At 36.2% G+C, this 27,398-nt stretch overlaps 2 protein-coding genes across 3 annotated transcripts in view; one reads left to right on the top strand and one right to left on the bottom strand.

Annotated features, from left to right (window-relative positions):
- pex6 (peroxisomal biogenesis factor 6) overlaps positions 1 to 5,569 on the bottom strand; it is a 32,396-nt gene extending 26,827 nt beyond the window's left edge. Inside the window, exons 1-5 of one of the 2 annotated variants that reach the window (XM_081385325.1) lie at positions 4,396 to 5,569; positions 2,441 to 2,610; positions 2,270 to 2,359; positions 1,765 to 1,870; positions 1,556 to 1,692 (exon numbers count right to left, since the gene is read on the bottom strand). In XM_081385325.1, coding sequence (XP_081241451.1) covers positions 1,556 to 1,692; positions 1,765 to 1,870; positions 2,270 to 2,359; positions 2,441 to 2,610; positions 4,396 to 5,568 — 1,676 coding nt within the window. In that variant the 5' untranslated portion in view covers position 5,569. The remainder of the gene's footprint in view (positions 1 to 1,555; positions 1,693 to 1,764; positions 1,871 to 2,269; positions 2,360 to 2,440; positions 2,611 to 4,395) is intronic. The other variant, XM_081385324.1, reaches the window with a different exon arrangement.
- Positions 5,570 to 12,453: 6,884 nt separating this feature from the next.
- Positions 12,454 to 26,806, top strand: commd2 (COMM domain containing 2). Its single transcript, XM_081385121.1, has 5 exons — positions 12,454 to 12,682; positions 23,668 to 23,745; positions 23,830 to 23,912; positions 23,994 to 24,167; positions 25,234 to 26,806. Exons 1-5 carry the CDS (start codon positions 12,616 to 12,618, stop codon positions 25,429 to 25,431), a joined length of 600 nt encoding a protein of 199 aa, XP_081241247.1. The 5' UTR covers positions 12,454 to 12,615; the 3' UTR covers positions 25,432 to 26,806.
- Positions 26,807 to 27,398: the final 592 nt, after the last annotated feature.

Genomic DNA, 27,398 nt, shown 5'->3' with positions numbered 1-27,398 from the left:
ATTACATTAAATAAACTTGCAATTTTGAGTTATAAAGTCAGAATTACGTGAAATAAACTTGCAATTTTGAGTTAAGTCAGAATTACGTGAAATAAACGTGCAATTTTGAGTTATAAAGTCAGAATTACGTGAAATGAACTTGCAATTTTGAGTTATAAAGTCAGAATTACATGAAATAAACTTGCAATGTTGAGTTATAAAGTCAGAATTACATGAAATAAACTTGCAATTTTGAGTTAAAGTCAGTATTACATGAAATAAACTTGCAATTTTGAGTTAAGTCAGAATTACGTGAAATAAACTTGCAATTTTGAGTTATAAAGTCAGAATTACATTAAAAAAACTTGCAATTTTGAGTTATAAAGTCAGAATTACATGAAATAAACGTGCAATTTTGAGTTATAAAGTCAGAACTACGTTAAATAAACGTGCAATTTTGAGTTATAGTCAGTATTACATGAAATAAACTTGCAATTTTGAGTTAAGTCAGAATTACGTGAAATAAACTTGCAATTTTGAGTTATAAAGTCAGAATTACGTGAAATGAACTTGCAATTTTGAGTTATAAAGTCAGAATTACGTGAAATAAACTAGCAATTTTGAGTTATAAAGTCAGAATTACATTAAATAAACTTGCAATTTTGAGTTATAAAGTCAGAATTACGTGAAATGAACTTGCAACTTTGAGTTATAAGGTCAGAATTACGTGAAATAAACGTGCAATTTTCAGTTATAAAGTCAGAATTACGTGAAATAAACTTGCAATTTTGAGTTATAATGTCAGAATTACGTGAAATAAACTTGCAATTTTGAGTTATAAGGTCAGAATTACGTGAAATAAACGTGCAATTTTGAGTTATAAAGTCAGAATTACGTGAAATAAACTTGCAATTTTGAGTTATAAAGTCAGAATTACATAAAAAAAACTCGCAATTTTGAGTTATAAAGTCAGAATTACATGAAATAAACTTGCAATTTTGAGTTATAAAGTCAGAATTACGTGAAATAAACTTGCAATTTTGAGTTATAAGGTCAGAATTACGTGAAATAAACGTGCAATTTTGAGTTATAAAGTCAGAATTACGTGAAATAAACTTGCAATTTTGAGTTATAAAGTCAGAATTACATTAAATAAACTTACAATTTTGAGTTATAAAGTCAGAATTACATGAAATAAACTTGCAATTTTGAGTTATAAACTCAGAATTACATTAAAAAAACTCGCAATTTTGAGTTATAAAGTCAGAATTACGTGAAATAAACTTGCAATTTTGAGTTATAAAGTCAGAATTACATTAAATAAACGTGCAATTTTGAGTTATAAGGTCAGAATTACGTGAAATAAACATGCAATTTTGAGTTATAAAGTCAGAATTACATGAAATAAACTTGCAATTTTGAGTTATAAAGTCAGAATTAAATTAAATAAACGTGCAATTGCAAGGGGGAAAAGTCAGAATTGCGAGTTTATATTGCAGAATTGCAGAACGTTGTCAGATGTGAACTGAGAAAGAGGTCAGGACTGTAAGACGGGGGCGGACACGAGCGCCTGTACCTCTCGGTGAGGTGCGGCTGGATGATGCTGAGCAGTTTCTCCACAGCGCTGGACAGGCCAGCGGGACTGAGACTCCTCCAGAGAGACGAGCCCTTCGGCAGCACAGAGCAGGGGCACGGGCTGTGGGCGGAGCCTCCCTGTGACAGCCAATCAGAGCTTCAGCAATCTGCATATGACAACTGATGTATGCAACTGTCTTCATTCCTCACCATGTACAGTGAAGTGTGACTGGAATCAGCCAGATATGAAGAACCCTCGTCTTCCTCAGCAGAAAACCCACACACCTGCTTTACTCTGAAATACAGCACTGGCCACCTGCCAATCACAAAACAGACAAGAGTCTGACTTTCAAAGATCATTCAAGTCACCATGAAACCAAAATTCTTAATTTTATGGAATATCGCAGTGTTTATTATAAATGATTTATCAGTGCACATCATTATTGTTTTTAATTCATTTTCCTCAATCTCGAATCAGAATATCTTCCTCTCGCAGCATCTCTTCTCTTCTCTGGTGATGTGGGCGGGGCTATAACCTGTCAATCACATGATATCAGCCAATAGCAAACCACAACCATCCAAAACAAAATCAAGCCCCGCCCACATTTGTTCTTGTTCCTGAAGCGTTTCACTCAGACATACGACACAATAGAGAAGAAAAGACCAGCGCAACTTCAGTCTCATGCAAACATTAGTGGATCTGCTGAAGATGAACCTGCAGCTGAGGATTCCTTCAGAGCTGTTCTCTATCAGATCAGGATGCCCTTCCGATGGGATTCCCAGGATATTCCCCTGCTGAACAAGCCTGAACACAAACACAGCATTCAGGGAAACAGACAGAGAGAGAGAGTGAGACTGATGGGTGTGTGAAGCGCTCAGTGGGCACCTGGGTGTGCTGAAGTGTGTGTGGAGGAGTGTGTCGAAGGGCCCGTGCGAGGCGTAGTCAGGAGATATGACGGCTTCAATGCGCAGCTCTCGAGCAAACGCCGGCGCCGCGGATCGACACGCGCTCGCAGACGTCTGAGACCCCGTGTGCGGAGACTCCTGGTTCCACCTCTGCTTGATCGAGACACAGAGACATCCGGTCACATGATCAAGACACAGAGACATCCGGTCACATGATCAAGACACAGAGACATCCGGTCACATGATCAGATAAATACAGTGTATCAGTCATTCATTCCTTTTGAACTCTGTAGCATTTAAAAAATATATATGCTTGAGTAATTTAGGTAATTAATTCGGTATTTATATAGACTTTTTCTACATAAATGTGACATTCAGTACAGTAAACTCACGTCAAGCGATTTATACTATATAATACATTTATTTATATCATCGCAAAATGTAAACTAACTTATCATACAGCTCTACATATAAAGTTATATATATAAATGTGTCCATCTTTATTTGCATACAGTAAACTCACATAAAGTGATATATATATATATAGCAAATCTCAACTGCTTGATTGTTTATATTGTCACAAAATGTGAACTATATTATCGCTCTAATCTGCTAAATGCGACTTTAAAGCACGATATTAAAATATTATACATCAACATCATGAATTACTGTAAAGCTGCTTTGAAACAATGTGTGTTGTGAAACATCTCTATCACAGCTAACAATGAATTTACTTAAGAGTTTAGCTATCGTTGTGTCAAGGTTCTCTCAAGGTTACGAACAAACGTTATTAGAAGTTCATTCGGTTTTCTGGTCTTTAATAATGTTCTCAAAATGTTAGCACAAAAAGTTAAACGAAATAAAAAAAAGTTTATGGAGTGGTCTTTTTCTGAAACGTTTTAGTTGAACGTTAAATTTTAACTTGAAAAGGATAAGTTCACTTTAGAATTAAAAGTGACCCCCCCCCACGTCATCCAAGAGGTTCATGTCTTTCTTTCTTCACTGGAAAAGAAATGAAGGTTTTTGAGGAAAACGTTTCAGGATGTTCCTCCATATAGTGTCTTCAATGGCGTCCAACGGGTTGAAGGTCCAGATGTGAGTTTCAGTGCAGCTTCAAAGTCTCGACACGATCCAGCCGAGGAATAAGAGTCTTATCCAGCGGCCATTTTATAACAAAATAAACATTTATATACTTTTAACCACAAATGCTGGTCTTGCACTAGCTCTGTGATGCGCCACACATTACGCAATCAGGTTGAAAGGTCAAGCGTGACGTAGGCGGAAGAACAGATCTAGTGTTTATAAAGCCAACGTGCAAAGACTAAGTCAAACGCCCTTTACAAAAATAAAATAAAAAATAAAAGATAAAAAAAATATGTCGGACAATTTTAAAGTTGGAGGAGAAAATGAGAGTTTATCGCTCTACTCTACATTTTTTAACTGGAACACGCTTGACCTCACTGGTGATTACATAATGTGTAATGTGTGGCGCATCACGGCTAGTGCAAGACCAGCATTTGTGGTTAAAAAGTGTATAAATGTTTATATTGTTCTAAAATGTCCGCTGGTTTGTGTAGATAAGACTCTTATTCCTCGGCTGGATCGTGTCGAGACTTTGAAGCTGCACTGAAACTCACATTTGGACCTTCGACCCGTTGGACCCCATTGAAGACACTATATGGAGAAACATCCTGGAGTGTTTTCCTCAAAAACCTTCATTTCTTTCCGACTGACGAAAGAAGGACATGAACATCTTGGATGACGTGGGGGAGAGTAAATTATCAGGAAATTTTAATTCTGAAGTGAACTACTCCTTAAATAATAATATTGTGAAAAAAAAAATCTTCTAATTTCCATTTTTTAAACTGTGAATTTATTATTTTAAAGCTCAAATTACTTGAGCATCACTGTCAGAATTATTCCAGACGTCTTCACCTTAATTTTGATGGCCTTATTCCCGACAGGCACTGCCATCCCCCCCGACAGGTTAAACCACTGAACTGCTGAGATCAAGCCCACACTGTCATTCCCATCCGTGTGCTGGTGTGGAGGCGCGTCAAAGGCTCTGACTGAGGCCAGATGGACCCGTCCCTGCCTCTTACAGGCGCCCTCGGCCTGTCCCGGGACAGGACTCGCACACACAGGAGTCTTCTTGGCCTTATCCGCTGGGACAGACACAATGACCCACTCCCCGTTAAACACACCCAGCTTCAGCAACAAGCTCTTGCTCACAAATACACAGCTGTCAACGTCCAAGCCTTCATCCGGCTCTAGTCTGGACAGGATTCCTCCAGGCTTCTGGAGATCTGGGACATCAACCACCCGGATGTCAAGTCTGCATTCAAGAGCCTGCAAAAAAGCACTGAAGTCCAAGACTTTGCTGTTGAGCAGAGAGCTGGCAGAGCTCAAGCTGTTGGCGTACTGGGCGAAATCAGACACGCAGAGAGAGGACGGTGCCAGTCTGGTGCTGATCATGATGGAGGAGGTGTTGCTCAGGTCCAGATCTCTGCAGTCCGACACCAGCACACTCGTGTCCACTGTGATCATGCCCTGGCTCACAGGTGTGCACTCGAGCACCAGCACGTCTGACATCTGCGCATGCGCAGCGCCCAGTGAGTGATGGAAGGGGAGCAGAAGCGAGTCCCCCTGCCTCGCTAATAGAGTCATCCCGGGACAGGACAGCAGGACCAGCAAACCGCTGCAGAACTGCTCTGAACAAGCCCATTTAAAGCTCTGCTTCGTCCGAGCGCCGAGCACAATCCTCTTTAAAGGCAGCAGGGACTGTGGACGAACCGTTCCCAGCGAATGCTCCCTCAGCCCGTAGTGTTTGAGGAAAGATCTGCTCGCGTACACAGCGAGACACGTGTGAGTGTTTACATCGGTCTCCTCCTCTGGAGTGATGTGCGCGCACACCAAAAAGCCCCGATTAGAGGGTGACTGCTGGTCCGTCGGCGAAAATAACAGCGCGCATGTGGGTTCAGTGTAGTCTGGAAACTTCTGGGTGAAGTGTGATTTGTTGATAAGCACGTGTAGAGGATGAATATGTGATGGAAAGTCGTCAAGACACTGCAGCTTAAAGGGGGCCGCCATGTTTGAAGACGCGCGCATGCGCAGTGAAACGAGATAAACTGACAGCTCCTGGATAAACGGTTGATTTTTGCTATGCTCTTAAATTATTTATTATTTTGTGTAAATGCTACTTTCAGGAATGTAAATAGTAGAAGATTATGTTTTCCCCCTTCAAATAAGAATTATAGTCTTGTCTATATATTGAAACATTAGCGGGTAACAGGAAAACCAAAGAAGTTTGGTTTAATAAATATTTATTTCTTTTAAATATTATACTTTTTAGCGTACAATCTATCTAACAAGACAGAAACATCGTTTTTCTGAGCCATCAAGCGCCGCCTGGAGGAATACAAATGTATTTCTCATAAGAAATAGGAAATTATTGGACACCCAATGAATTTTAATTATATTAATTGATTATATAAAACGATATGAATTAACATAATTTAATTATAATTAAATTATCTTAATTAATTTATATAATTTCCAACTTCTTTAATACAAATGTGTCTCAGAAATATATGATATATGTATATTCCTATAAGTGTCAATATTCAGTCTGTCTGCAAAAAAAAAAAAAAAAGTTTTGGCTTATCAGTTGTTTTATCCTTTTGATTTGTGAAATATAACATGTGAAGATTATTATGTGTTGCATACAAAAATGGCATATTATAAAAGATTTTGTGATATTATAACTGTAATTTACACAGTCAGATAATGGAAATGCACACACTCAAGTCTAAGTGTAAAAGATAAAGGTTGATATTTTAATTCACATTCATGGCACTATTAACAAAGTACAATTTGGTGGATCATTGTTAGAAACAGAACTATTAGGTGAACTATTACCGAACATTAAATTAACACAGCATGAAAAGTGAAAAGGCCTATCTCACCCCAGTGGTCTCGACCTGTTATTCTGAACATATATGTCAAATAAAACTTATATAATATAAACATATACATATAAAATTTCATAAAAGTAAAGCTCATATATTTAATTTAACCTCCCCTACCATACTTGATTATATTTGCCTTATATTGGGGAGTTTCAAGCATTTGTTGATATTTGTGTAATGTTTGCTGTGCTGTAGTTAGCAGGAGTCACCACTGGGTGGGAAATGTGCACTATAAATCAGAGCTCTTCCACACGGCTCCTACACAGACCTGTGACTGTCGAGCAGTCCTGAAGAGCTTGATCAGCTGGTTCAGGTGTGTTTGATTAGGGTTGTTGCTAAACTCTTCAGGACAGTGAAGACCTCTGCTTTAAATAGACAATGTTACACTTGTTTGTCTTGTTTTCTATAAGTAAACAAGCTCTGCCTTAAACAGGAAGTCACCATAGCAAATCTTCATGTGTTCAGAGACATTTCACATAATGGGACCAGCAACTTTACTGAGATCCTTCTGGTGATGTCCCTGAGATTGGTTCCCCCGTCAGTTCCTTCAGAATGTCCACCAGGAGCGTTCTTCATCTGTGTGACAGAAACCTGCTCAGGGACTGTGCAAACTGTAAATACTTATGTGAAAGCATCTAATCTGTAAATGGTTACAGAGACAGATTGGGCATCAGACACTAAACAATGAGGATCACATTCTAACAGACTGTCAAATCATTCTGAACTCATCAAACTCACACAAAAACAAACACCTCGTTTATAGAGATGCATAACAAATGAAAACAATGTGTTCTAAAATCAGCTCAAAACATCAAACGTGTTTGATCTTCTCCGTATGAAATGAATCATAGTCTGAATGTAAAATATCGATCATGCACTTAACGATTCGACTGGCCAAAATCTGAAGACTGGAGGTACTTTCACACTGAGTCCGAAATGTTCGTATGCGTTTTTTCGTATTCGTCATCCTAGAAATGAATCACGCACAGAAACATTGCACACTGAGTCTGATGTGTATTAATTAATCCGTTGCAAAAAAAATTGGTAAAACAATACAAAATGGAGTCTTGGATGATTTTGTTGTCCTCTCTCTTCTTAAAAAGAGAGAAAAAAAGCAAGGACCTTGACTCTGACTTTCAGCAACTAGTGCTGAGATGTCCAGACTGCAAATCGGGATTGATAGTTAATTTTATTTTTTTGTTTATCAAAGGTGGATGTGGCGCCGGGCGAGGCCGAGTGCCGTGGGAACGGTGCAACTGTTAATGAGCGTCCCCTGCGCACCGCACCGGCTCGAGTCTCACAGACGGAGATCTGGAGGAAGAAAAGGAGGAGCGGCGCGACAGTGCAAGACAAGAGAGGAAAATATTTAATTATTTTGATTATGATTTCACTTTTCTAACTTTAGTTAGTGTGTAATGTTGCTGTTTGAGCATTAACAACATCTGCAAAGTTACAACACTCAAAGTTCAGAGCAAAGGGAGATATTTGCTTTTAAAGAAATCGCTTTTTAAGGACTACAACAAACGGCTGGTAGAGACTACACCACATTCCTCCCGGGTTAGTGACATCACCAACCCTAAAATTTACATAACCCCGCCCCCTGAACACGATTTATAGATTATCAAGACAGAATATGCTAATCAATGACTAGAAGATAACTACACATCAGATACATAAATTCACCAACTAACCATTCAGAAATGTTGTCTACATGTTGCACTTCTTCTTGAGTCTCTCCATCTTTGTCTGACTCCGGTTTGAAATTGAAACTTAAGTTTCACAGTCTGAAACTTAAATTTCAAGTTTTTGAAATGTTCAGTGCATGTGCGTGTGTAAGCTGTTGAAGCTCCGCCCCCTGTGCCGGGAGCAGTAGCTCATTTGCATTTAAAGGAACAGACACAAAACGGTGCGTTTTCGATCAACCCTCAAAAAGTGGCAATTTTAACATGCTATATAAACATATCTGTGGGGTATTTGAGCTAAAACTTCACACACACACTCTGGGGACAACAGAGACTTATTTTACATCTTGTGAAAAGGGCATTATGCCGCCCCTTTAATAATGAATGATCAGGGTTCTCAAGTTTTATCAAAAGCTTGGAGTGAGATCACATGTGGTTGGGGGAGGAGCCTAATGGAGCCCCGCCCCCACTTGTCCCCGCCCCCCAATTTTACCCATTGTTCATAATTAACCAGCACAAATTGAAATTATAACAATTGGTAAATCTAATAAATGACAGAGCAATTCATCACATCAAATATACTCTTTAATTTTATATTTCAAAATTACAAATAAGTTACAAAAATTACAAAAATATAATAAATTGCTCCAAACAGTTTGGAAAAACAAATATTTTTGCATTTTTTAATGTGTCTAGTCGAAACGGTATAATGATTTATTGTGTAGTGGGACATTGTGAACAAATGACATATTAGAGTATTATTAAGGTGGGTGTGTGTACACAAGAGTTATGAAATGTGTTTTGTGTTGTAAGTGTTTGAAAAATACAAATGCAATGGCAATGATTAATGTATGTTATGACCCCTGATCTATATAATGACATCATTCTATATAGATCAGTGGTTATGACAGGATATATATTACCCAGAGCACTCTGCTTTAATACATATGTAGCCTTAATGTAACTAGAAATACTATTAATACAGTATAATATATAATTTAAAATAAAATAAAATAAATAAATTTAAATTTATTTAAAATAAAATGAAGAAATACATCTTCATTACTTCCCATACCCACTAACATTTCCCTTAGTTTCAGATAACGTAAGCTAGCCAAACTGAGCCAAAGCTTCTGGCCTGGTTGCAAAATAGTTGTAGAGTTTTTGACTGCATCAATAATAATGTATACGATGGGCTATATATTAAATGTTCTAGCCTAAAAATGTTAGACGAGCTTTCTTCCGACTTACCTTCTCCACGTGTGTTCGCGCGATGTTGTTGGTTACCTAGTAACGAACGTACGGTGGCCGAGAATGTTCCGTCAACTTCCGTGTGTTCGCGCATCTATGTTGCCTATTAACGAACGCAATCTGGCCGAGATACGTGCTGGCGGCAGGAAACTTCACTGTGTGTGCCCGCGCCTCGTATACAACGTTATATATAAAACTTGTAGGACAACTTGGTTGGCATTGCCTTTTCAGCGTGAGAAATACACGGTGTGGCGTGTGAGCGTGTGAACTGGTTGAATTGCGTGTGTCTCACGGCCAATGCGTGAGACTTGAAGTGTTGAAACGTTCGCCGGTTCCCGCCTCCTCCTTCCCTGAACACTAATCTCTTTACAGTGGATGTCTTCCCTATCAAACACTTTCTCATTCTCCGTGGAAACTCCTGGAAGCTCACTAGATATAGATGAGGACACACTAAGGAGATGGCGAATGTTCAATAATGTCTTAGGGCAACTTTATATACAGTCGATTATGCTTGATTGCCTCAAATGGCACTCCTGTCTGATGGAGAGTGTGTTAGAGGGATCGGGCACAACACCAGCATGTACAAGCGTCGGGGTTGCCAGGTTTGTGCAACAAAACCAGCCCAGAATTGATTGAATGGGTACCTGGATGATGCACTGCACATCATTGAGGATTAATAAGCACATTTTCTCAGCGAATGCCACTAATAAAGATTCTCTGTCACAGGAGGCAAATGTCTCCTGGAAACTTGGGAAGGCTTGAATGAGTTTCTGAGAGAGGACACAAACAAGTAGTTCAGCATCATCTCTCTTTCCTACAACTGCTATGCTAATGATACACAACTCTATACCTCTCATTCCAGCCGGATGATCCGACGGGAGCTGCTCACATCTCTGCTGGATGAAGGACCACCATCTTCAACTCAGTTTCCTGCACATGCAGCCGATGTCGGACAACTTTACACTATTGTCAACTTTCCTGGGTTCTCTCTACCAATGCACATCTATCTTTTGAACTAGACCTGGATACACAAGGGTCAAGTAAGACGACGCCATCCATTGGGAATAACGGTTTGTGATCCGGTGCATATTGATGGCTTTCCCATGAAGAAGATGTCCTCAAATCCGAGAGGCAGAGCATTGAGAGGATATATAGAGGTCAGAGGCTCATCCGTGGCTTCCCAGTGACATCACCCTTTGTGGGTCCTTCCTCCGCCTTCCCAGAGTGCATCAGTAGCGCTGCCACAGCTGCTTCCTCCCCCATGAAGAGGAGACGACGAGAGGAACGGGGCATGTGGGAGGAAGAACCTAGAGGAAATCCTGCCAGCTGAAAATAGTGCCGGGAGCGTGGAGGACTGGCCGTTACCTCACTCTTTCCCAGACATCAGGCGCAGGCGTTTCCTCATCAGTGGATCCTATAAAATCAGACAAGATAGCTGACATCCCTCAGGAAACCTTTAAACTGCTTTGTGGCCGAACTCTCAGAGAAAATGCCACTTACTGCCCGGCCGTTGCTAGGTTGGTTATGGTTATTAACAATAACAATGTTTAAATACTTCCATGTTTCCCAGACTATGGGTGAGCCTTTCGGAGGCTGACTTCCTGAACAGTGTGAAAACTGTGGCTCTGTGATTGGCTAGTTAACCCCTCCATAATGGCCATGCCTACACAAAGCTCAAACAAATACTAATCCCTGACCTAAACGCTAACCATAACCAGACGATATACTGTCAGCAAAGTTATTTCGTTCTTCGCGTAGGGGTAAAAATAAGTTTGAAATACGTGACTAGCGCTATACCGTTATTGAACATCCCGATGAAGTCCACGATGCTGAGATCAGCGTTTAGATGATCATGTGAACATGTGCTGCTCTCTTTCCTCTCAATAACAACATAAACACACAACAAAACTGACAGCGGTGAGAAAGCAGCAGTTCAGAAAGCATCTGATCATAGAGATGTGGATGTTTGAGCCAGCTCTGCAGTTCAGCTCTCCACTCACGTCACGTTTATTTATACAGCACTTTATACACTAGATTGCTTTAAAGCGAGCAGCTTTTCTATATTAAACATGAAAAAACAGTGTCAGTGTCTCTTTCAATTAGAATTACACTTCAATTTCTTCTATAAAGAAACTCTCCAGTGTGTTCATAACTCGCGTCTGACCTCAACGGACTGAACAGAAGAAATGAACCGGAGAAGATTTACACCTCAAAATGGTCCAGAGTGATTAGCCGTATGATGTTTAAAACTCAGGTGATTGGCATTAGAAATACAAAAATAGCCAGTCGAGCAATTGCCATTCAGAATGGGAATGTTAACGGTTGGCTCTCATAGCATTTTGGAGAAGTTTGTCTGCTTGTCTGACCAATGACAGATTGGGAGTGTTTTAGGAACCCTGTTTTAAAACATTCAATATGTTTGCTATTCAGTTTGGTGGCGCTAGTAAAAGCATCAAAAATATTTTCTCTCTTTAGAGACTCTATATTTGTCTCTTTAGCTGACTGGGATTTAATATAGCTCCGATATGTCAAGACAGCAATCCAGTCATTGTAAATACTATGACATGAAACACTGTTCACCAACTAGTAGCCTATATTGCGTAGTAAAATAATATAAATGTGATTCCTTAATATTTTATTATTTAGTTACTATTTAATTAAAGCACTGACCTATATGAATAATAGTCTAATTGTCAGGACTGAAGGAGTTGTAGGGACTCCTGTGAGGAATCGTGCTTAACAATAACAGCTTTAGCTCTTACTACAGGCTATACACAATCTTATAGTACTCATATTATATCCATATTTGAATTGTATTTTCTCTCATTTATTCATCATTTGTCAGTTCTATTTTTATTTTATTTTTTAGACGTCAATATCTTTGAACACAGAAACTGTCATGTGACATCCATCATGACATGTGATGTACAAAAATGAATGAATAAAATAAACAATACGAATAGAAATGCAATTTAAAAATGTTGTGTAATTTTGGTGTGTTCACACATATTATTATGTATTACTTATTTTAGAAGCGCATTGATATGTGTAAAGCATGATTCAACATCTGAATGACTCGTGTCGTCGAGTGAGTGGAACTGAACTGCGGCTCTGCTCGCTTGTTTCACTCGGACTGTGTTGAGGGGCGCACCGCTGATCATGTGACCGTCATGCAGAAGAAGCTTCACTAAACATCATTTAATTTACAAATATTGTCTTTATTTTGTGTGATGATATATTAAAAGCGTCAGAAAATGCTGTTAGTTTTATCTGAGGAACACAAGGAGCATTTAGGTTTCTTATCAGAGGTGGATTCTGCGGGTAAGTGATTCAAAAACTGCAGGAAACGGTGCGGTAAAGTAGGTTTTATGTTGGACATTCGTTAGACATTCGCCAAGCAAATTAAGGGACTGTCTCAAAACTGCACACACACACACACACACACAAATAAGCATTCCAAGGTGCGAAACCACGCAAAGCATACTAATAAAATGTAAAGATGTGAATTAAGTGGACAACCTATTTTTTTGTCAAATAGGCTTAGATAGTTTTAAGCTGTGCATGGGATATTCACTATGAATGGGTACATGGTTATTACATTGTACTCCCAAAATTTCATTTTATCTTATAGAAACAGGTGATGTCACACCACCTGGAATTTGTTCACCAACCGTTGGAGCACACCATACACAACTTGAATTTGGAAAATGTCATTTAGTCTATTTTTAATGAATTTTTGAAATACGCAAATCTATATAACTTCCTGGTCATGTGACCTGATGATGTCACACCACTTGTAATGTATTCACCAACCCTTGGAGCACACCATACACGACTTGGATTTCGAAAATGTCATTTAGTGTATTTTTAATGAATTTTTGAAATACGCAAATCTATATAACTTCCTGGTCATGTGACCTGATGATGTCACACCACATGTAATGTATTCACCAACCCTTGTTGCACACCATACACGACTTGGATTTAGAAAATTTAAATTTGTCTATTTTTAATGAATTTTTGAAATACGCAAATCTATATAACTTCCTGGTCATGTGACCTGATGATGTCACACCACTTGTAATGTATTCACCAACCCTTGGAGCACACCATACATGACTTGGATTTCGAAAATGTCATTTAGTGTATTTTTAATGAATTTTTAAAATACGCAAATCTATATAACTTCCTGGTCATGTGACCTGATGATGTCACACCACATGTAATGTATTCACCAACCCTTGTTGCACACCATACACGACTTGGATTTAGAAAATTTAAATTTGTCTATTTTTAATGAATTTTTGAAATACCCAAATCTATATAACTTCCTGGTCATGTGACCTGATGATGTCACACCACTTGTAATGTATTCACCAACCCTTGTTGCACACCATACACGACTTGGATTTAGAAAATTTCAATTTGTCTATTTTTAATGAATTTTTGAAATACGCAAATCTATATAACTTCCTGGTCATGTGACCTGATGATGTCACACCACATGTAATGTATTCACCAACCCTTGTTGCACACCATACACGACTTGGATTTAGAAAATTTAAATTTGTCTATTTTTAATGAATTTTTGAAATACCCAAATCTATATAACGTCCTGGTCATGTGACCTGATGATGTCACACCACTTGTAATGTATTCACCAACCGTTGGAGCACACCATACACGACTTGGATTTGGAAAATGTCATTTAGTGTATTTTTAATGAATTTTTAAAATACACAAATCTATATAACTTCCTGGTCATGTGACCTGATGATGTCACACCACCTGGGATTTATTCACCAACCCTTGGAACATTTTTACAGGTTTTCTAAAGTTTTCTATTTTTTTATTTTTCTAATTGATATTAAAAGAGGAATTTGACAAAGCTGTGAAATTAGATTGATTTCACAAGTAATGACCATTCACATTAAGAAATACATGTTTTGTCATATTTTCATAGAAGAAAAAGAAATTAAGTGCATACAGTTAGCTCATGACATCCCTTTATTGAAGAAAACATACAGAAGTTAAACAATCAAGAGTTTTATTTAATTTTCGTCTGTTTCTTTAAATATTAACAAATGTGAACTTATGGTATTGGGATTTTGTAATATCACCATTATGTAGGCTAGTATAACAGTGAAAAAAGTAGTTGCATGTCTTATAACTGTAAAACCAAATGCTATATTTCAAAAGGCACCAGAGTTTTTACTAAAATGCAATTTTGATGTTAATAACATACACTGTAAAAAATTTTACAGAAAATAACTGTGATTTTTTGACGATCATTTTCTTTCATTTTAAATTGTACTCAAAACACTGTAAAATTACAAATAATATCTGTAAAATAAAAATGCAGCTGTTATTTTAGGTATTATGACATTAATGACAAATTACAGTAATTCACATTTTTTATACAGAAAATTGATTGTATTTTTCATACAGTATTTTTTCTGTTTTCTTAAATTTAATCTGTAATTTAACAGTAACAAAACAGTTAAATGACAAAATGGTCAAATGACTGTCAGCTCCCCAAAAAACTGTAAAACATCCTAAATTAAATAAACTGAAAAACGCTGTTATTTCACAGGTATTTCCTGAATAATCACGATCATACACCTTCATTGTAAAAAAAAAATTGTAAAAAAAGGGTCAAATGACTGGCAGCTGCGGCTGCCAAACAAAAACCTTAAAATTAAAGTAAAATATTCTAATTTAAATAAACCGAAAAAACACTGTTATTTCACAGGTATTTCCTGCATTATTATGATCAAATACCTTCATTGTAAAAGAAAATCGTAAAAAAAGGGTCAAATGACTGCCAGCTGCGGCTGCCAAACAAAAAACATAAAATTAAAGTATAATATGCTAATTTAAATAAAGTGTAAAAAACTTTAAAATAAATTTGATGTCACCATGATTGAGATCAGTGTCTGCTTTAGTTGGGCTCATGACCCTTGAGTTTTTAACTTTAGTTTTCTCTGGCTGCTTTAACTGTGTATTTAATACACATTTGTTATAGCAATAAATGCAGGAGAAAATATCAGATGATCTTAATCATTCATTCATTGATGATGTTATAGTCATCATATGATGATCTGATTCACTGATGTATCAGTCAAATCTCTGAATATATTAGCTTAGATTTCATAATATGTAGATTGAGTTTAGATTTACACAAAGTCTATAATTAATGTCATAATTTTTCACATAATCCTTAAAATATTGTGGCATCAGTATTATAACACTCTGAAAAATATATATATATATATTATACAGAAAAAGTTTTGAGCTGGTTCATTTTTTTAGTAGTATAGAGACATCAAGAATCAACATATGAATTTCAACAATGGTGACAACCAACAAAGCCTTTTTGTGACTTTATAGTGGTTCAGAGTTGATCAGATTTTTTTTTTCATTGTCACCATTGTTGTGATTCATACGCTGATTCTTGATGTCTGAGTGAGTCTACATGATCCTGTCAAAACATTTTCTGTATAATGAAATCTGAGTATCACAGCACTGCAGGATCTGCTATAGCAGTTTTATCATGCAAAATGAACAACTAATATTTAACCATTTAATCAGATGTTTCATTCAGGTGTATTAACAAAGCAGGACACTACATGATGATTCACTAAAAAGTGACCAACATCATCTGATCTGAGTTTCTCTTGGATTGCTACTATAACTAATATGCATCAGAGACACACAGTTAAAGCAGCTAGAGAAACATTAAAGTTAAACACTAAAAGTTCAAGAGCCCAACTAAAGCAAACACTGATCTCCACCATGGTGACATCCAACTTTATTCTTTTCAATAAAGCTTCAACTTCTAAACCTCTGTTAATTCTCAATAAGAATGTTAGTATGAAAGAAATAAAGTCTGGATTGTAATAAGTGAAGATGCTGAGATCCTGAGAGATCTGTTAGTGTTTAATGTTCTGTTGGGGTTTAAAGTGTTTCTGTATGGTGTGTTTCGTGTGTCACCATTGTGTTGAAGAGTAGAGCCTGAGCTTCAGTTCAGGATGAGCAAATAAACATTGATGATATGCTGCATGTTGCTTTATTTAACAGACAGTAACTGTGTAGTTGCTGTTGCAGTGACGTATAGTCACAACAAATCATGCATATAATTAACTGCATGTTTTTCAGTAAAAAAATCAGAAAATAAATGTGAATTAACTGTGTTTTAACTGTGTGTTTCTGTTAAAAAAGATTTATGAAGATTTCTGTAAAAGTATTTTGCACTTATTTAAATGAGGATATTTTACATTAATTTTACAGTTTTTGTATGTCAGCCGCAGCTGACAGTCATTTGTTATTTTATAGGATTTTTTTACAGGGAAGGTGTTTGACTGTAATAATTCAGGAAATAGCTGTAAAATAACAGTGTTTTTCTATAAAACATTTAAGGAAAATTTCTGTAAATTTTTTTTGCATTTCATTTAAATTAGGATATTTTACTTTATTTTTACGGTTTTTGTTTGGCAGCCGTAGCTGACAGTCAATGACTGTTTTTTTACGATTTTATTTTTTACAGTGTACCAATTACACTTATGCACTCATAAATAGGTTTTACTTTGTGCAATAATAATTTCTTCCTCCACAAAGGATTAATGCACAATTTGGAATAGTAAATAAATCAAAGTTAGAAACAAAAACTTTTTTTAATGACAATTGGTTTGGGAAAACAGTGAAGTTTTAGATCATGACTTTGCTCTCTTGCAGATTCAATGTGACAGGTGTTGTAGGTTGTTTCACATTTTATGTGTAGGCCTACAGCTACCGTGCAGTAGTTCTGAAACGGAATGGTTCTGTGTGTTGTGCAGGACGCAGTAAAAAGGGACAAACAACAGGTAAACAGTTAGCCTATATGGTAAATATGTGACATGGCCCATCATCATTTTGAGTTGCTCCTTTGACCAAGACAATTTTTCCATTAAATCTCTGTTTTTTTGTGAAATTTAATTTTAGGCTTTTTTTTTTTTTTTTTTTTTTTTTCTGACACAATTTTTAAATTGCTTGCTGTCATTAACACTTTTTGTTCTTATATATACACTACTGGTCAAAAGTTTTAGATCGGTTAGAATTTTTATGTTTTTAAAAGAAGTCTCTTCTGCTCACCAAGGCTGCATTTATTTGATAAAAAACAAGAAAAGAAAAAAAACAGTATTATTGTGAAACATTATGACAATTTAAAATGACTGTTTTCTATTTTAATATATTTTAAAATGTAATTTATTCCTCAGATGAAAGCTGAATTTTCAGCATCATTACTCCAGTCTTCAGTCACATGATCCTTCAGAAATCATTCTAATATGCTGATTTTATGCTCAAAAAACATTCATTATTATTTTCAATGTTGAAAACAGTTGTGTACAATTTTTTTCAAAACTTCTTTGATGAATAGAAAGTTCAAAAGAACAGCATTTATTTAAAATAGAATATTTTCTAACATTATAAATGTCTTTACTGTAACTTTTGATCAGTTTAACTCATCCTTGATGAATAAAAGTATTGATTTATTTTATTTCTTTCCCCCAAAAATAAAATTAAAATTCTTACTGACCCCAAATTTTTGAAGGGTAGTGTTTAATGTGACAAAAGCTTTCCATTTCAGATAAATGCTGTTCTTTTGAACTTTCTATTCATCATAGCATCATGAAATAAAAATGTAAAAAACTGTTTTCAACATTGATAATAATCATAAATGTTTCTTGAGCATCAAATCATCAATGATTTCTGAATGATCATGTGACACTGAAGACTGGAGTAATGATGCTGAAAATTCAGCTTTGATCACAGGAATAAATTACACTTTACTGTATATTCACATAGAAAACGGCTGTCTTAAATTGTAATAATATTTCAATATTTCAATATATAGGGGAGAGCGGGGTAAGTTGTCACACGGGTAAGTTGTCACACTGTCCATAACTCCAACACTAGAGGCTCTATCTCAAAAATCGAATAGCCACTTTGTGACTTCTTCTTCTATAGTCAACTTCCTGTTCACATGTGGTCAAGATCACTGTAATCTGAGGTTAGCACAATTTTCTTGTTTTTCTGCTTAAAAAGTAAAAAAATCTCACTTTACATTTTATGCAATACAACTTTGTTAGGTATGAATGTTTAAAATTATTATTTTGCACAAAATAGAGGAGACAGTAACGTGTCTTTTGGTACTTTAGCTAAAGTGATATGTTGAGTTAAACTTGAGATTTAGCCAACATTAGCTCACATGTCAATATGGGGCAAGTTGTCTCAATGACTTTGGGGCAAGTCGTCACATGTGCCCCAGCACCAACCCTGTCCTGCCTAGCACGCCCAGTTATGCTTCTGCTATCACCAGCTCACCCTTACCCAGCAATACTATTGCTGGCAGTGGGCTACCAACTCCAGTGGACATCCGGCCATATCCAAAAAATGGCCCCCGAAAACCAGCCAGCAAAGGAAGAAAACGATGCAAATCAGCAATACTTACTGACACGCCAGTGAAGCAGCAACTAGAAATAGAAAATAATAAGTCTCAATCTAGCAAAAAGCGGTTTCAAAAGAAAAGGAAGCAGAAATCTGGACCTATGAAAAACAAGGCAGCTACATTTACATTTAGTCATTTAGCAGATGCTTTTGTCCAAAGCGACTTACAAATTAGGACTAATTTAAGCGAGTCATTGTGAAGAGGCAAAAAAAACACAACACAAGAAGTGCTCAAAATACGAAGTTCAGGCATTGTTCAGAGTAGCATATGCGTAAAATGTGTAAAATGCAACAATTGGGCCCATGATGCTTGCACCTCAGGCCAGGCAATTTATGTGTGTCAGAATTGTGACTCTGGAGATGAGTCCGATTAGTCAGATACAGGGCATCTGTTTTGTTCAGAGGTTAAGTTAAGCAGGTTATCTGCAGCATTCCATTCAGTTATCAGGATCTATGTGCAAGCCATAGAACGTTTGAGTTTAAAGTTCAAAGTAAAGTGGTTTTGCCACTTAATTGAAATGTGCATTATTTGGATTGAAATAATTGTTTTTCCAGATTCTCCAGGCACGGATGTTTATATTTCCAGTTCTGTTTTGAGTTTAAAAAACAAAATCAATATTCACAATTAAGTAGTTGTGTTCTTATTTTTAGATAATCTAGTGTGACAACTTACCCGCCGATGGGGCAAATTGTCACAAGTGCACACTCGCTATTCAACAGTCTACAACTCCGTAATGAGATAAGATATGAAGATGTTATGAATACAACATATGTGCCCAAGACTTCCTTCTTTCATTTGGTATGAGATTTATACCATTTTGATGTATGGTGCTCAGTAAATGTTAGACAGTGTGAAAAGTGTGACAACATACCCCGCTCTCCCCTATATATATATATATATATATATATATATATATATATATATATATATATATATATATATATAATTTTTTTTTATCAAAACAAAAAATCTAACATTTTTAGTCATTACTTTAGAGAAAGAGAATGAAGCATTATAAATAAACATTGTGATATCAAAATGATAGATCACGTCACATCTTATATGAATAGAGATGTCCTTCTATTTATATATTAATTTATTTTATTTGTTTGTTTGATGTATCAAAGACATTTTTTTCTCTTTTTTAGAAAACATCAAAACAATGTATAGTGGCAATGGATTTTTTTATTTTTTTTAAACATTAAATACATAATAATACTAAACAGTTGCATGGTTCGTATTGATTTTAAAGTTTTACTTTTATAAATAGTTTCCATATATGTAAATGTCAATTTTAAATTGTTTAAAAATATTTATTTTTCAATCCACTTTGGTTATAGGCCTAGTAATAAGCCATAATAGTTATGAAATCACATATAAATATTTATCTATATCAATTGTAAAACATTTAAATATCACTTTCTTCAAAACAATATCAGCTTCAATATGAGTGGCTCATGGGCATAAAATATACAATTGTCTTCCACATCAACTTTAAAGCACAAGTGTCGAATGAGTGTAGGCCTAGTACTCAGTGTTATGTATCTTATATGAAAACTCATTAACTTTGTTCGTTATAGAATATCTATGAGGTGTCATCTATAATTTACTCCAATCTAAAACATGTTTCTTGAACAGAGAGTTCAATGTATTTGTAACATCAAGAATATATTTTGTTTAGACAATGGAGCATAGGCAATTATTACATCCGTAACTTAAAAAATGTTTATTATTCAGCCTAAATTGGGAAGTACTCCAAGTGTCTCTAATCCAATAAGCCTCAAAAGTTCTCTGGGAATTGCATACAATTAAATATTAGCTAAATATTTGTAAGTTCTATAAAACTAAAGATACCATCATCTTTAATCAATTTCCACAACCAAAATTCCCAAACCAATTGTCATTAAAAAAAAGTTTTTGTTTCTAACCTTGATTTATTTACTATTCCAAATTGTGCATTAATCCTTTGTGGAGGAAGAAATTATTATTGTACAAAGAAAAACCTATTTATGAGTGTATAAGTGTAATTTGTATGTTATTAACATCAAAATTGCATTTTAGTAAAAACTCTGGTGCTTTTTGAAATATAGCATTTGGTTTTACAGTTATAAGACATGCAACTACTTTTTTCACTGTTATACTAGCCTACATAATGGTGATATTACAAAATCCCAATACCATAAGTTCACATTTGTTAATATTTAAAGAAACAGATGAAAATTAAATAAAACTCTTGATTGTTTAACTTCTGTATGTTTTCTTCAATAAAGGGATGTCATGAGCTAACTGTATGCACTTAATTTCTTTTTTCTCTATGAAAATATGACAATGATTCAATGATATGATTCTTAATGTGAATGCTCATTACTTGTGAAATCAATCTAATTTCACAGCTTTGTCAAATTCCTCTTTTAATATCAATTAGGAAAAAAAAAAAATATTTGAAAACCTGTAAAAATGTTCCAAGGGTTGGTGAATAAATCCCAGGTGGTGTGACATCATCAGGTCACATGACCAGGAAGTTATATAGATCTGTGTATTTCAAAAATTCATTAAAAATAGACAAAATTATATTTTCCAAATCCAAGTCATGTATGGTGTGCTCCAAAGGTTGGTGAATAAATCCCAGGTGGTGTGACATCATCAGGTCACATGACCAGGAAGTTATATAGATTTGCGTATTTCAGAAATTCATTAAAAATAGACGAAATGACATTTTCCAAATCCAAGTCGTGTATGGTGTGCTCCAAAGGTTGGTGAATAAATCCCAGGTGGTGTGACATCATCAGGTCACATGACCAGGAAGTTATATAGATTTGCGTCTTTCAAAAATTCATAAAAAATTGAGGAATTGACATTTTCTAAATCCAAGTCGTGTATGGTGTGCTCCAACGGTTGGTGAATACATTACATGTGGTGTGACATCATCAGGTCACATGACCAGGAAGTTATATAGATTTGCGTCTTTCAAAAATTCATAAAAAATAGACGAAATTACATTTTCTAAATCCAATTCGTGTATGGTGTGCTCCAAAGGTTGGTGAATAAATCCCAGGTGGTGTGACATCATCAGGTCACATGACTAGGAAGTTATATAGATTTGCGTCTTTCAAAAATTCATAAAAAATTGACAAATTGACCTTTTTTTAAATCCAAGTCGTGTATGGTGCGCTCCAACAGTTGGTGAATACATTACAAGTGGTGTGACATCATCAGGTCACATGACCAGAAGTTATATAGATTTGCGTATTTCAAAAATTCATAAAAAATTGACAAATTTACATTTTTTTAAATCCAAGTCGTGTATGGTGTGCTCCAAGGGTTGGTGAATACATTACATGTGGTGTGACATCATCAGGTCACATGACCAGGAAGTTATATAGATTTGCGTATTTCAAAAATTCATTAAAAATAGACAAATTGTCATTTTCTAAATCCAAGTCGTGTATGGTGTGCAACAAGGGTTGGTGAATACATTACATGTGGTGTGACATCATCAGGTCACATGACCAGGAAGTTATATAGATTTGCGCATTTCAAAAATTCATTAAAAATACACCAAATGACATTTTCCAAATCCAAGTCGTGTATGGTGTGCTCTAAGGGTTGGTGAATACATTACATGTGGTGTGACATCATCATTTTTCACCAATCTAAGTTGTGTATTATATGCTGCATGTGTGTATAAATACATTGTTGGTCATTTGAGGTATTTACATAAAACAACCACAAAGTTAAATAGCCTAGATGTATTTAATTTAAAATTGGCTTAATCTATTTTTAATCCATTTACTAACATCAACTACATACGTAAAAGGATCACGTTTTTAGTGTTTTTGTGGAATAATGCACATACTTTACCAACTTTGTTGCCGATTTGGCACTTTTGAGACACTCCCTATCTTGAAGTGCCCAAGTGGGGATAGTTGTGAGGACTTTTTCACTTCCAATTCTTAAAACAATTACATCGTCGAATAATATTAAAATTCACATTTGACATTATGCTTTACAATGTGACCTAGACGAGATACAGCATCATCCACGACTATTAAGCCATTACATATCAATTAATGCTGCAGAAAAGATCGAATGTCTAACGAATGTCCAACATAAAACCTACTTTACCGCACCGCAGGAAACCACATAATATTTACTGTTTATGTTTATAGTATCTGCTTATCTGTAATAAATATGCCCGTCATATAAGGGGACGGTTACTTAACAGTGGGGTTAAAAACTTTGAAAACACAACTATCTTCTATTTTTGTTTCAGTATTTCCACATAGTCAGTGTAATGTGATATTTTGCGTTTTATACAGCAGGAATCATAAATATTTATTTTTAGCATAACATTTATTAGTTTCACATCTTTCAAAATGCTAAAACGTTCTCTTCATAAAAAAAAGACTTTTACACTGTAAACAATGGAAGCTTGTTTCCGCAACGAAATAAAAATAAAACAAAAAGGTAATTGTGTTATTATGATTTATAAAATTATTATAATTGCTTATACCTCACAACTCAGACTTTTATTCTCAGAATTGCGAGTTTATATCTGGCAAATCACATATTTTTTGTCTAATAGTTTTGTGGACAAAGTCTGAATTGTGAGATATAAAGTTTTTTTAATTAAATAGTTTTATTCCGTGTGGAAATAAGCAAGGTATAATGTATATAACAGTTATATTCTTTGTGTGTGAGAGAATAGTGACTGACGCTCCTATTACATAGTTCATAATGTTTAACACACAAACTTCATCATAATCAGTATAATACTAAAGCGTCATATATGATCTTCAGTGTGGTTTCTGTTTGCCAGTTGTTGGAGAGTTTGGCCGAATTGCTGTGGAGTTTCTGAAAAAGGGCTCAAACCCTAAAATCTTCGAGGGAGCGGCACGTGAGTGAAGTGTTGTTGATGATCTGATGAGTGTGCCGTCCCTGTGCTGTTGTTGATGAGCGTGTTGATCTGTTGCTGTGGCAGGGAAGCTGAATGTGCCCGCGGAGAGCGTCCAGCACGGGGTGGAGGGCTTGATGTACCTCCTCACAGAGAGCACCAAACTCATGGTGCGTCTGCACTGATCCCCCTCAGACACTGTGTGCCAGTGAGCCCTCGCTTCATAGCGCATGTCCGTGTGTATCCTGCAGGTTTCGGAGGGGGATTTCCAGGACTCAGTGCTGGTGTTGGGATTCTCAGAGGAGCTCAATCAGCTCCTGCTCCAGCTGTATCTGGAGAACAGGAAGGAGATTCGGCAGATCCTCGGCAAACTCGCCCCCAGCCTCCCACATTACCACAACCTGGAGTGGAGGCTCGACGTTCAGGTGAAACACTCGAATCCGAGAAACATCAGCTGAGGACTAGAAGAAATCAGTCTGGTTAATTGTAATAAAGAAATAAAGACCAAACAAAGTGAAATATAAATATTAGATGAAAAACTACTACTTGAAGTAAAGTTGAAGTACCAAAATGACTAAAACTGAAATAAAAAAATCTAGCTAAATAGAAATAAACTAATAAAATAGACAAATGCACTAAATTTTAACTAAATATAAAATGTGAACTGAATATATAAAAGCAAATAATTAATAAATATTGTTTTTCGTCCTTTAATGACAAAACGGATACATTTAACATTTTTGTAAATGTTAAATGTATAATTTTATACTCAAATTTATCATTTTAGATTTCTAATTATTTATTAACTTTAAAATTACCTAATAAAAATACATTTTCAAAAAAAAAAAAAATTAAAAAAAATATATATTTTTGAAGAAAATTGGCAACAATAGCTGAAAATGATAGTTATTATGACTATACAGTAAATGCCTAGACAGCATTACTCTCATACACAGTTTTGCTGGAAAATCAATGTAAATAATTGTAGTTTTGACAAAACTAAAAATCATCTAGGTCATTTTACCTTGCTGACACGTTTACTGATATTACAAGCAACCAAATGTCACAGAAAACCATGGGCCAGATTTACTAAACAGGGCAGATTAGCACGAGAGCGCAAACCTAAAAGAGCTCTGCTCGTGATCTACTGACGACACACACATCATTTCACAAGAGCAGCGCAGATTAGCAAGACATGCTCTTTTTGTCCGGTAAATAATGGCTCAGATAACAGCAAATTGACGAGCGCAAACCTTAGTAAATCTCCTAGCATGATTCATTTAAAAACCCTCCTCCAATAAAGTTTGCGTCTGAAAGGGAAACTCCTACAAATGCATAAATGTGTGCAAACATAACCCTGTCCACGGCGTGCGCGTCTTTAGTAAGTACTTTTCAAACGCCAAAAGGTCGTACATGTTAAAGTCTGCCAGGCATGAACGTTCCTGCACATGATCCCTCACTGTATGCTAACGGTGTGTGTGTGTGTTGCAGGTGTCCAGCCGGGCTCTCCGCCAGCAGCTGAAGCCCAGCGTGAGCCTGAAGCTGGTCCTGGAGGACGGGGCGAGCCTCAGGGCGCGTGTGCTTCAGACGGACCCCTCCACCCTGCAGCACCTCATCCAGGAGCTGGAGCGGGCGCTGGCCGAGCTCAAGAGCAGCCACTGCCGACGGGTGCTGCGCAACATCAAGTAGAGCACACACACACACTCCACTGCTGTGAGAAAGGACTTTATGCTGGGTGCTTACATCTTCAGGTTTAATATGACCTTAAAGGGTTCGTTCACCCGAAAATGAAAATTCTGTCATTAATGACTCACCCTCATGTCGTTCCAACCCCGTAAGACTTCCGTTCATCTTCAGAACACCAATGAAGATCTTTTAATGAAATCTGAGCGATTTCTGTCCCTCCATTGACAGTCTATTCACACAAAACTTTGAAAAGTTCATAAAAAGAGATCGCACTAGAAATCCATATGAATCAAATCCAGATTATTAATTTAGGCTTTTATTCACTTATAAACATTGATCAGCGCACATAAACAGAAACTCGACTGTAATTGCTTGCCACAAGAGAACAGACATCATTGGAAGCCGTGTGACGTGAGAATGAACCTCATTGGCTCTCATGCGTGAGCTTCTGATTACCATATCTGATGTGCTCTATGTACGTTTGCTGATCAATGTTTATATGTGAATGAAAGACTAAAATCAATCTGTTCAATATATAAAGTGATCAAGTCTCTTCAGAAAATGTGGACTAAACCAATACTAAAAATATTGAAACATAATTCAAATGGATTATTTTTACGATCTTTTTGAGGTGTCACAGTGGTAGTTGCGTAGCTGTCAGTGGAGGGCCAGAGATCGCTCAGATTTCATTAAAATATCTTCGTTTGTGTTCTGAAGATGAACAGAAGTCTTACGGGTTTGGAACGACATGATCGGGTGAGTAATTACTGACAGAATTTTCATTTTTGGTTGAACTATCCCTTTAAACCAGTGATGCTCCAGCTGTTTCTTAGAGGAAAATCAATGCAGATTTGATAGATTCATTTGTGCCACAAGTATTAACAGATGCCTTTGCTTTATAATAAGCATGTGCACATGGAACTGAAGGGTGTATCGTGTGTATTTTTGGGCAAGGGGTTTACGTTCCCGGCAATATATGCACATTTAGGACCAATTTTACTGAATGTCTTCTTGATCAGTTATTGCACTCTTTCTTAAGTGTCCACAATGTAGAGTAATGATCAGGCTGAATCTGCAGTGTTTTAGCATTTCCTGCACTTACTACATCTGCAGAATCATGTGCACAAAATGTAAAAAAGAAATGTGTGAAATGCAGCTGAGAGTGCCACACTTTATATGTAAATGTCAGATGTCCTCATTCTTGTGCTCACATGACCATTAAATTGCCCTTTTCCTCAATACGCATTGCACTGTTAACATTTGAACTGTATTCATGTGTTTTTAGTTGTTTTTTTCATCAGTTCCTGTAATAAAAACATAATCCATCAAAAGCATGTGTGATCCTATTAAGTCAGCATAAAAATGAAGTTGCACTGGTCTTTTCTCCTCTATTGTGCCGTATATCTGAGTGAAACGCTTCAGGAACAAGAACAAATGTGGGCGGGGCTTGATTTTGTCCTTGTGGAGTTGATTGGATGGTTGTAGTTTGCTATTGGCTGATCTCATGTGATTGACAGGTTATAGCCCCGCCCTCGTCATCAGAGAAGAGAAGAGATGCTGCAAGAGGAAGTTATTCTCATTCAAGATTACCAGAACATGAATTTAAAACAATAATGATGTGCACCGATAAATCATAATAAACACTGCAATATTCCATACAAAAATAAGGCTTTTACATTTTGATTTCAGGGTGACTTTAATGCAAACAAACTGGTATCAGGTTTACTCTGAGTGAAACCTGCCTGAAGCAAACGTTCTTTCTTTCTTCAGTCAGATGATCATGAGTCATTCAGCCGTTGTTGAAGTTCAGGTAAACTGTTTCCTTGTGTCAGGATAATGATTAATTTGCTAATTGCTAACGTTTAATCTAAAGTTAGCGAAGTCATCCACTCCCTTGTGCTCTAGTTGGCTTTACCCAGAGGTTGTGGTGTAACTTTAACAGTATTACACAGACACGAGAGCAGCGCATG

Source organism: Scardinius erythrophthalmus (assembly GCF_964197995.2).
Source record: "Scardinius erythrophthalmus genome assembly, chromosome: 14".
In the NCBI taxonomy this organism is placed as follows: Eukaryota; Metazoa; Chordata; class Actinopteri; order Cypriniformes; family Leuciscidae; genus Scardinius; species Scardinius erythrophthalmus.
The sequence above is the reverse complement of the archived record's forward strand: the minus strand, read 5'-3'. Positions and strand labels throughout refer to the sequence as shown.